Source organism: Pseudophryne corroboree, chromosome 8, assembly GCF_028390025.1.
Source record: "Pseudophryne corroboree isolate aPseCor3 chromosome 8, aPseCor3.hap2, whole genome shotgun sequence".
NCBI classification, from domain to species: Eukaryota; Metazoa; Chordata; class Amphibia; order Anura; family Myobatrachidae; genus Pseudophryne; species Pseudophryne corroboree.
This window is the reverse complement of record NC_086451.1, coordinates 118,071,548-118,083,827: the sequence shown is the minus strand read 5'-3', so window position 1 is coordinate 118,083,827 and position 12,280 is coordinate 118,071,548. Positions and strand designations below refer to the sequence as shown.

The 12,280-nt window shown below is 42.3% G+C and overlaps 1 protein-coding gene across 3 annotated transcripts in view; it reads left to right on the top strand.

Moving 5' to 3' along the window:
- Window positions 1-904: 904 nt before the first annotated feature.
- The window catches only part of LOC134948713 (diacylglycerol kinase eta-like), a 374,912-nt gene continuing 363,536 nt past the window's right edge, over window positions 905-12,280 (top strand). For all 3 annotated transcript variants that reach the window (XM_063936893.1, XM_063936894.1, XM_063936892.1), the window contains exons 1-2: window positions 905-1,018; window positions 3,680-3,893. In XM_063936893.1, the coding sequence (XP_063792963.1) occupies window positions 3,702-3,893 (192 nt within the window). In that variant the 5' untranslated portion in view covers window positions 905-1,018; window positions 3,680-3,701. The remainder of the gene's footprint in view (window positions 1,019-3,679; window positions 3,894-12,280) is intronic.

The window sequence follows — 12,280 nt, the reverse complement described above, 5'->3', positions numbered from 1 at the left end:
CTGGCATCATACCTTGGAACTTGACCAGCGCAAATGTGGAAATATGGTCTCAGCGCAAAGGTGAGAAGACGTTTACCGGCAAACTAAGTAAAATACAAGGTCATTACTATAATATTGGCATGGGGATTTAATATTTTATGATTAATAATAAATAATACCAGCTTAATAAATAACAACAGTTCTGAATAGATTAAAAGCACAAAAACACAGGAAAGGCAAAACAGTAAAAGGGCAGAAAATATGCAGAAAGTAAACTTGCAATGGGGAAGAAGATATTTGAGATTGGAGGGAAATATTCTGAAAGCAAGCAGTGGAGAAGCAATCAGTTGCCGATTAAATCTAATGCAGTGGTTATTACAGTGTATATGGCGAGGGAGGGCAATCAGACTCTTGCCGCAAGAAAAATGGAGCGATAGAGACTGTCAGTCAGCAGAGGGGAGGTGACAGGCGCTGCATACTAGTGATTGACGCTTTCTTATCACAGGCAAGGGGATAGGAAACTAATATCACTGAGCAGAAGAAAATACTGTGTCATGAAGCTAGAGAAGGGAAATACAAGGGGAAGTCAATGGTTTCCAGCATGTGTCAGTATCCAGCTCGCTGCCGCAGGGAACTGCCGCTGCCATGGTTATGGGAGAACTGCATAGCCTAGATATGGTGTATGGTAAATACGGTGCCTAGTAGATATAGGGCACAGCATTGGCAGAGTAGCCGTGTCACTGTGTTGCTGTGACAGTGCAGGGGAGGGGGAGCCGCCGCCGTGTCACATCTCTATAGTTGAGCAATGCAGAGTCTTGCCTCAGTCAGGATGATGATGAGGAAGGAGGAGGCTGCGTTCTGCTGGGGGTGAGGGATGGAAATGGCTGCATGGGGTGGTCGACTGATAACCTAACGGGTGACCACCAATAGCAACAGGGCTGTGCACGGGAGCCGCTGCCATTCAGGAGGTCATTGCACCAGGGAACATCTGGCTGCGGAAGGTTCCCCTTCATCATGACTGCACTCATTTCATAGACAGGTAGGTAGGTAGGTAGGTGTGTGTGTGCTCTCTCTCTTCCTTTCTATGTATGTATATATATATATATATATATATATATATATATATATATACATACATACACACACACACACATTTATGTGTGTGTGTGTGTGTGTGTGTGTGTGTGTGTGTGTGTGTGTGTGTGTGTGTGTGTGTGTGTGTGTGTGTGTGTGTGCGCGCACATACATATTTCCATATATTAAAATGATGTCTTCTCATTTGAACATACATGCATGACTGCATTTGTCAATCTACTGGAATGTCAAAGATATGGATCATTACAAAATTAAATTCAGAAGAATTCAGAAATTGTTACGTACATTATGTGTCTGTCTGTCTGTCTGTCTGTCTGTCTGTCTGTCTATCTATCTATCTATCTATCTATCTATCTATCTATCTATCTATCTATCTATCTACCTATCCATCCATCCATTCATACAAGTGTAAAACATTGAAGATTCTAAACAAAATGTCTATCTACCTACTGTATCTATGTCATTTCCATCTCTCTCTCTCTCTCTCTCCCCCCCCCCCCCAAAGTGAATAATACCCATTTCAAGCAATCATATAGGAAAAGCACACAATATTTTAATCATGTCAAATGTGTTCTCTTGTTGACTGCATTTTGTATACAATATGGAGATGAGTTATTATACCTATAAAACATTTTTAATTACACATTTTACGTTTGTTTTTTTAATCATTTTTGTAAACTAGACATACAGTAGGTTGTCATCTTTGCATGGACACCTGAACATCACCCCTTCTCAACTCCTGACAAACGTGCCTGCTGGTAGGAGTTTCTGTCTCTGTGAGAAGCCTGCATATCCTTTCCACAGGCAGACAATATCCATCTTTTTCAGTAATAACTTATCTTTCTTCTTTTGAGAAGAGCATCAAGTAATTGGAATCTATTCATTACCCCTGACCTATAGTACATGCTGTACTTATAATCATTAAGAATTGTTCATTATAGTTATTACGTTGATTTAAATTGGCATTAATGTAAAATGAAATATTACCAAATGTGTGTTTTATATCTGTGTTCTTGATCTGTGAAATGATATTGCTCCCTTCTACAGGTGTCTCTTTATTGACAAATTGCCATTGTAAAAATCATTTTGGCACATTGCGTATTTCATGATCTCTGAGGATGCTGTGATTTTTGTCTATGCAGTCATGCATCTCTTTTATACCCAGTATGTTTGCTCTCCCAAATGTTTCCAGCATAATTGCTGTTTATATTAACATGTTTGTAAGCAACTATTGCATTTACATATATTGAAAATATAAAACACTCAGGTAGTTTCTCCCAGATATCAATCAACACAGAACCCAGGGGGAGATTTATCACAGCTAGGATATAAAGTGTATAGAGATAAAGGGGATGTAGTCAAAATTCAGACAGTTATAACTTGAGGACCCCATACATCTGTGATTATTGTGGCAATTCCTCAATACCAGGATGCCTGGGTTGGGGAATCAGAGATATTTGTGACCTGTTGAATTTCCCCGATTTGCCAGTCCAAACCAAAAAATTATCAGGATCTGCAAATCAGGGGGGAGATGTATTAAGCCTTGAAAAGTGATAAATTTAGGGGCAGCACGGACGGTGTTATGGTTAGCATTATTGCCTCACAGCACTGAGGTCAAGTATTCGATTTCCACCATGACCCTGTGCGGAGTTTGTATATTCTCCCCGTACTTGCGTGGGTTTCCTCCGGGTACTCCGGATTCCTCCGTCAACCCAAAAATATACTGGTAGGTTATCTGACTTCCAACAAAATTAACCATAGCATGAATGTGTCTGTGTACATGTGGTAGTGAATATAGATTGTAAGCTCCACCGGGGCAGGGACTGATGTGAATGGGCAAATATTATCTGTAAAGCGCTGCAGAATATGTGTGCGCTATATAAATAACTGGTAATAAATAAAATAAATTTCACAATGATAAAGTACCAGCCAACCAGCTCCAAACAGTCATTTTTCAAACCCAGCCTGTGTCATGGCAGTTAGGAGCTGATTGGCTGGTACTTTATCACCGTGAAATATATCAATTTTCAAGGCTTAGTACATTTGGCTCAGGTAATTTTAACATGCAGAATTTCCCAGATTCCCCCATTGATCACCGATCATTGATGGCTGCCAATAAGCGTTTTTGATGGGTGGATCGGCAGAATGGATTGGACCAGGGAAAGCCACCACAGATGCCCTTTAGACATTCAAAAGATGAACACCATAGTTTCGATAAAGTACCAACTAATCAGCCTCTGCCATTATTCAAACACAGCCTATAAAATGTCAGAAGCTGATTGGTTAGTACTTTATCTCTCTCCACATTATTCCTCTCCAGACTTTGATAAATCTCCCCTCTAGTGGCCACATAACATTGAACAGTCGTTATTGGCATGTGCATTGTGCCTAAGGTAGTACAATTGTCTTCTTAAATTAGAGCGGGGATACTTGAGAAACCATGAATACCTGTGCACGTAGAAGTATATACTGTACATACTATAGATAATTCCTGTTTTTTTTGTATTTAATAAATAGTAGACAATTCTTCTGTCACATTTGAGAGATAATATAATGTAATACTAATTTCTGAAAGGTAAGTGACATTGATTTTACTATATTATAGATAAAACCTATGTTCTCAGACCATGGCTCAAAAGCTGTCTCCAGGTGATGTGTTTGAGAGACGGACTCGGGATTCGGTTTCCTCGCTTGACTCAGACAAACTGCCCACAGCAGAGACTGCTGGAGAAGAATCTTCTGACAGTGAAGGAGAACAGGAGGGTATTTCCCACAAACTCATACGCAAGGTTTCCACATCAGGACAGATTCGGAGTAAGGTAGGTAGGCTTGCTGATTACTGTAGGCTGCAGCTTAATCCTTCAGGGTAACTTAGAAAAAGAGGTTCTAAAAATGAAAAGTGGTGATGCAATAGAGAAATGACAGACAGAATCTGATTGGTTGCTATGACCAACATCACCACTTTTCATTTTTAAACCCTTTAGTAAATTTACACCTGCAGGTGCATTCATGCTTACATGTCTGAGTATGTCAGCTGCAACACATTGCATCATGTTGTTTTATTGATGTTTATTAAGTGTAGTGATTATTACTAGAACTTTTTTGTTTTAAATTAGTTTTGTGCTTCTAAAAACCCAATTTTTTTTTTTTTTGCTGTGGAACAATACTAATATAATAAGACCTTGTGACGTATCTGCTTTAAGGAGTAATTTTTTTGAACTTTTTCATACTTTACGATCCACGTGGACTACGAATGGGAAAAGTAACCTGTGCCGAGCGCAGCAGAGCGAGGCACTTTGCACGAAGCAAGCCATGCAAGGGGACACGGTGCACTAATTGGGGTTCCCCGTCACTTTACGAAGAAAATGACACCAAAAAAAGTAAAAAAAAAGAATGTCGACCTTTTTACATGTCGACCTTGTTCATGTCGACCTAATGGTCACGTCGACCTAGTGACCATGTCGACCTAATGCATGTCGACCAATAGTGGTCGACCTAATTACTGTCGACCTAAGTGTGGTCGACCTAATGACCCATACCCCGCCAGAGAATGTGTCCTAAAATGTACATTAAGTAGCCATGGTATTAGCTTCATACTTTACTCTTGTCCACCAAGGACTGGTCTTTGTATGTTCACTGAACATGACAGAATGGGTTACTAATTGTATCTTAGGGCATGGGCTCCGTTTGGCATGCTGATCTTTATGGTGTAAGTTATTTATTGTATATCAGCTGCTAAGAAATGAACTGTAAATTAGATACTGGTCACCAGCAAATTGACTTTGTATTGTACAGTGGTCATAATAGAAGGGGCTTTATATTGCAAATTGTCTACAAGGAAAAGGCCTTAAGGTGTACATACTGTACACTGATCTTCAGAGAATGATCTCTGTATTGTACTGCAACCACCAGGAAATGTTGGTTTCCGGGTTGATGCGACCTGTTTCCCATTCACACTGTATGGACGGGCGGCGCTTGGAAATCATCTGATCTCCAAGCGCCGCCCTCGCGCGGCTAACCACTGACGTCACCAACCTGGCAATATGCCAGGCTGGGGACAGTGCTGTGAAAGGGACTCAGGCGGACCGCACCCGGGAAGCACCCCTGTACGGCTCACAGTTGCGACCCGCCATTTGCAGTCTGAAAGGGTATAAGGGATCATTGTACTAAATTTAACTTCAGGAGTTGGATGCGACATAGCTATGTTGAGTGTTGTCAATGTGCTTATACTGTATGTTGGGCCACTTCTTGTATAATGTGCATGTTCACTGGTAATTTTTTTTTTATAAAGTCTTTATTTTGTTTTGAAAGTATAACAAGTTCCATACAGTGCAAATGTAAACATTCAGTGATATTTCCACAATGTAATGATCTTGGAAAGAATAATAGAATACTGCAACTATATTCATACAATCAATCACAATCGGAATCATAATACTGCATGAGAAAAAGAGAACACGTTCCTCAACAACATAGAGAAAAGAGGAAAACCTCCTATGTCATCAAAATAACAAAGAGGAGGAATCCAGCATGGAACAACATTGTGAAATGGGGGGCGGGGGAGAAGAAAAGACAATGTGTATGGAGACTGCTAGATATTATATACAGTATGAGTAGTAATAACCAGAACAGTATACAGGGCTTACTGGCAACTAGAGGTGTTTTATGGCCTTGGGTGCAAGATTTGTGTACAAATGCCATTATGTGCCCTATGGCAGAAACACCAATCTGACAAAGGTAAAATGATCTTGAAATCACTTTCCAGGTCAGGACATTATACTCATAAACATTTTTAATGGATTGTAGTTTCTGTCTATGTCCCTCTGTTTTCAGAGGGCTGTATGCACCAATTTTACATCCTCATGTTGCGTGAAGCACATTCTCACAAATAGTAAATGTTTCCTACTGAGTCGCTTCCTGAGTACATACAGAGTGATCACTATGAGCTCACACTTTCAGGGCTCTCTGTAACACAGGTTATGTTGGTGATGTCTTGGTGTGAACCTTCTGGAAACCTAAAGCTGCTTTCCTATAGAGCATTTAGTGCTAAAACATTTGTTAGCACAGGGTGTGAATGTGCTTAATATCCAGGTCATGGTAATATATGTAGTTGCAAAACATTAATAGTGAATTCTCCACTGTTTCCATACCATTCTATGGTATGAGACTTGTATGTATTTACAGGACCTGACAATTTCTCTCTGAATCTTTTTGAGATTATGTTTTGTGATACGTCATGTATCGTGTAATTATCCTTCTGTACCACACTGTACATGATTTGTTTCAATGTATCCAGCGGCACTGCATCCCCTGAGCGGCAGCGCCAACCAAAGACTGCAGGGAGGAGCCGGCCAGCACATATAAACATACATGTCAAGTTGTACTATATGTAACATATGTGCTGGCTTCCTTACCCTGGGATCTACAGCCGCCACAGCACACACGGGACGCAGGCATACAGTGCTCAGCCTGTCTCTCGTCAATAAGTTAGCCCCCGGGCTCTTGTGAAATCAGCCAATGGGAGTCTGGGGGCGGACTTATTTAAGATAGGCTGAGCACTGTGTTCCAGTGTCCCATGTGTGCTTTGACGGCTGCTGATCCCTGGGTAAGGAAACCAGCACATGTGTTACAACAACTTGACATGTATTTTTATATGTGCTGATGATTCCCCCCTGCAGTCTTTGGTCAGCGCTGCAGCCCAGGGGCAGCAGCCACCACTGAATGTATCTACATTTTCTACCTTTGTCACTGATTTTCTATTTGGATATGACTTCTGTAATTCAATTATGCTTCAATAAAGCAAAATGTTGTTTAAAAATCACATTAAATTTGCTAAAAGGAATAAACAGAGATGTGATAACTAAATTTTAGAAACACAAACACAGAAGAACAATATACTACCTTTATTATCACCCACAAATTGGAGGTGACCAGGCTCCATTGTTACAAGTTACAGCAGAGTTTCTCAAACTCCGCTATTACAGTCCAGGTTTTAACGATATTCATGCTTGATACCAGGTGATTAAATCAAATAATCAGATTGGCTGAGGTACTAATTAAGTCACCAGTACTCAAGCAATGGATGCCATTAAAACCTTGACTGTAATAGCGGAGTTTGAGAAACTCTGCTGTAACTTGTAACAATGGAGCCTGGTCACCTCCAATATGTGGGTGATAATAAAGGTAGTTTGGGAAACTCTTGAGTTACAGAATAAAATACAGTATATTTTATGAGTTCAGTTACCTGTGTACGGAGCAGATCCACTCAGCCATTCTATACTGAGAAGCATATCACATGATCATCAGAGCCCCACACATGCTGTCAGTCATTTCTAAATGCTTAACCACATAACTGACAATTTTTTTTTTACCAAAAACAGCTACAAAATTTTTTTTTTTTTCAATGAGTGAATTAGGTGAAGAACATGAATTTAACCTTATCCCAAAAATTGAAAAAAAAAAATGTTTCTAACAATAATTTTTATCAAACATCGGAACATCAATCGGGAAGATCGGTAACATCGCGACCATCGCAACGTTACTTTTTACCCTTAAGACAAATGCTAGGTACACAGGGCGGGTCTGGGGGTGGCTTGGGGGGAGGGGGGGTTGTTTTACACTTTCCCAGTGGCTGCCATTGTCTGCAGCTGCTGGGTGGGGGGGTCCTGCATGCTGATCAGCAATGAGGCAGCGGGACATTCCAGTCCCTCTGAGAGCAGCAGCGGAGGGAAGTTTCCCTTTCCTGCCGCTGCTAACACTGTTTATCTGACTGGTCGCATCCTGTGCGACAAGGTCAGATAAGACACTTCTGATGCGACCATGCCAGGCAAGTGATTAAGGCATCCCCAGATGACCCTTACGTGTCATCAGATATATCCACATGCTGTTACATGCCATCAAACCTCCTATCATCAGAACCCTCACACAACATATCAGAATCCCACACATGCTGTCGGACCCCACACATGCCATCAACCCTAAAATCATGCCATCAGACCCCACACATGCCATCACACTCCCATGTGGCTGCTCAGTTGCTGAACTCCAGAAATCAGATAACCAGCTTCAAGCAGAGCTCAGCACATGCTAGTCTGACCCCTTGCTCTGATCATTATCGGAGTGACTCAGTAGTTTGAGAGAGATGCAGCTCTCACAGGGGGTAATTCAGATCTGATCGCAGCAGCAAATTTGTTAGCTAATGGGCAAAACTGTGCACTGCAGGTGTGGCAGATATAACATATGCAGAGAGAGTGAGATTTGGGTGGGTTATATTGTTTCTGTGTAGGGTAAATACTGGCTGCTTTATTTTACACTGCAATTTAGATTTCAGTTTGAACACACCCCACCCAAATCTAACTCTCTCTGCTCATGTTATATCTGCCCCCTCTGCAGTGCACATGGGCCCTCATTCCGAGTTGTTCGCTCGCAAGGCGAATGTAGCAGAGTTACACACGCTAAGCCGCCGCCTACTGGGAGTGAATCTTAGCTTCTTAAAATTGCGACCGACGTACGCGCAATATTGCGATTACAAACGAGTTAGCAGTTTCAGAGTAGCTCCAGACTTACTCTGCCTGTGCGATCATTTCAGTGCTTGTCGTTCCTGGTTGACGTCACAAACACACCCAGCGTTCGCCCAGGCACTCCCACCGTTTCCCCGGCCACTCCTGCGTTTTTTCCGGAAACGGTAGCGTTTTCAGCCACACGCCCCTGAAACGCCGTGTATCCGCCCAGTAACACCCATTTCCTGTCAATCACATTACGATCGCCGGAGCGAAGAAAAAGCCGTGAGTAAAAATACTTTCTTCATAGTAAAGTTACTTGGCGCAGTCGCAGTGCGAACATTGCGCATGCGTACTAAGCGGATTTTCACTGCGATGCGATGAAAAATACCGAGCGAACAACTCGGAATGAGGGCCATGGTTTTGTCCATTAGTTAACAAATTTGCTGTGCACATGGGGGGTCATTCAGACCTGATCGCACGCTAGGTTTTTTCACTGTGCTGCGATCAGGTCAGAACTGTGTATTCGTATGCACCACAATGCACAGGCGCGTCGTACGGGTAGAAAGCGGATCGTTGCTGTGCTATGGGTTTAATGAAGAATCCATTCGCACAACCGATCGCAAGGAGATTGACAGGAAGAAGGCGTTCGTGGGTGGCAACTGACCGTTTTCTGGGAGTGGTTGTAAAAACGCAGGCGTGCCCAAGCGTTTTTGCAGGGCGGGTGTCTGACATCAATTACGGGCGCCGGCAGCCTGAAGTGATCGCAGAGACTGAGTAAGTCCTGGGCTACTCAGCAAAGCAAAAATACACTCCCCTATAGGCGGCGACTATCTGCTCGCAGCAGTGCAAAATACCCCTAGCAAACGATCAGGTCTGAACGACCCCCATGGTTTTGCCCATTATCTAACAATTTGCTGCTGCGATCAGATCTGAATTAGGCCCTATTTTCTGACATTCTTACATTAAAATTAGGACTTTTTCATAGTTGTTATTATCTATAGAGGTGCAAACTAAGGGCCTGATTCAGGTTTGTAAGCAAAGCAAAAAAAGCACACAACTGGTGGGGAGATGTAACATGTGCAGAGAGATTTAGATCTGGTTGGGTTATATTTTTTCTGTGCATGGTAAATACTTGCGTTTGGATGTAGCTTACAAATGTTAAGGCCCGTATTCACGGGCAGATCTGGGGAGAGATGTGTGCTGAGCGAACCGCTCAGCACACATCTTTCTCCCCGCTCAGCACAGCACGATGTGTGCTGAGAGTGCGGGGGGAGATGGAGGGGGGGCGCTCATTTCACCCAGCGGGTGAAATGAGCGATCTGCTAGATTGAGCCTGCATGCAGACCAATCTAGCACCATCGATAGCAATGCGTGGGTCTGCGCATCGCTATCGCTGTGGGAGGTACACACAGAGCGATCATGCTTAAAATTTTAGCAATCTAGTCAGATTGCTTAGATTATCGCTCCGTGAGTACCCCCCTTTAGTTTTAGTTTTACACTGCAATTTAGATTTCAGTTTGGATACATCCTGCTAACATCGAAATCTCTTTGCACATGTTACATCTGCGCACCTGCAATGCAACATGGTTTTGCCCAGTTGTGTGTTTTTTTGCTTTGCTTACAAACCTGAATCAGGCCCTAAAAGCAGCAATTTTTCCACACTGAAACATCTGTTAACTTAGGGCCTAATTCAGATTTGGCTGCAAATTCCTTTAATAGGGTTTTTTCCCTTTTGAAATGATCTTTGAGGTTTACTTCTCTGTAGACTTATAGGCACCTATATCCCTCCACAAACACATGAATCTCCAGAGTACCTTTCAGTTATAGTGCGCCACATGGATACTTTATAAATTTTATATATTATATCTGAATATTCTGAATGGGATCCGGTCAGGACCCCGGCGGTCGGCATCTCGGCTGTCAAAAGTTCGACGCGGAAACCCGACATTCATCAGAATGCCGCACCGGCATCCCAAATAGAATCACAATGCCGACGCCGGAATCCTGACAGCAGGGGTTCCCGATCGACTGACTGCCGGGATGGGGAGTGGGGTGGTTAGGTTTAGGCTACGGGGAGGGGGGGTTAGGGTTAGGCACACCCGGGGAGAGTTAGGGTTAGGCTGCGGGGGGAAGGTTTAGGCTGCGGGGAGGGGGGGTTAGGGTTACGCACACCCGGGGAGAGTTAGGGTTAGACTGCGGGGGGAAGGTTAAGTTATGGGAGGGGGGGTTAGGGCTGGCTCCACTGAGGAGGGTTAAGGTTAGGCTGTGATGGGGGAGTGTTAGGGTTAGGCTGCGGGGAGGGTTATGATTAGGTGGTAAGGGGGTGAGGGGCAGCTTGCTTCCCGACCCTGATCAGGATTCTAAACAGCGGGATGCTGTGGTCGGTATTCTGACCGCTGGCATCTGCATTTCAGTCCCAACCCTTCTGAATACATAGTATCCATAGATTCATCTACAAGCTATATTTTCGCTTTTCCAAGCCACAACTGATGTTTTTCGTTTCTTTTAACAGCTTATTATGATTGTGTTTGTGAATAAAATAATGCAGCCAATGCTAAATTGTGGTTAACAGTATAGTTCCCTATCCGTTATTGCAAATCACCTTCTACACTGACTGACACATATTTTGTATTTTTGCAATTTGGTATACCTGCATTTTTTTGTAATTATGTATTTTTCTTTATATTTTGCACATTCATATTATATTTGTATTTGTCTTGACATTTTGCCACTAGTGAGTAGTGTTGCTCCATCTTTATATTCAGTCACTTTATTTAAAAAACAATTATAACAATAATGTGAAATGAACTTTAAAGAAAGAAGAATTTCTTGGAATCACTCACATTGTGTATGTAGCATGTCAAAATCAAATGGGAGTATAATGTAACTCCAGTCTCCAGCTGCAGTAAATCACGATGTAGCTGAATGTACTGTAGTGAGTGTGTTCTTGTTTCTCTAACCACTTCTTATGCTTTTTGTGTAGCAAAGTTCACTTCATCAGACAAACAATTTGACAGCTCATTTGAGGAGATACATTTAGTGTTGGCTTAATTGTTAATTGAGTTTGGTTTGTTACAGACAGCTACATAAAACCATTACCTAAACACCATATAATAATGTTCAAAATAGCAAAATTACATGGTGCTATAATGATTCTTGATCAAGCAATATAAAAATGTATTAATAACACTTGTAACATACAGTAAATAGGGGCAGATGTAATAAGCCTTGGAGAGTGATAAAGTACCAGCTCCTCATTTTTCAAACACAGCCTGTAACATCGCAGTTAGGAGCTGATTGGCTGGTACTTTATCTCTCCCCAAGGCTTAGTACAGATGTGTCTTCTTACATCCTTGCTGCAGTCACGTTAAATAGCCCTTCAAGTCACACCATGCCGTGGCGGGACTCGGTAGTGCTGAGCGCCTTTTTTTTTCGTCTTCTGCCCGAAAATTATATGCAGCATGCCTATATTCTGTGTGTTATTGCGGCTCTGTCTGCATCTGAAATGCCACTTAACAGTGTTTTCCAGGATAACACTCCAGTATAGCATTTTGTATGCAAATACAGTCACAGTCAAACACAGAATATAGGCATACTGCATATCATTTTAATCATTACGTTGCATCTAAGATGGGTAAAAAAGATGCTAGGCGCTACAGAGTCCATTCAGACAGCTCCAGTTCCAGTCTTACCATGCCTTTACT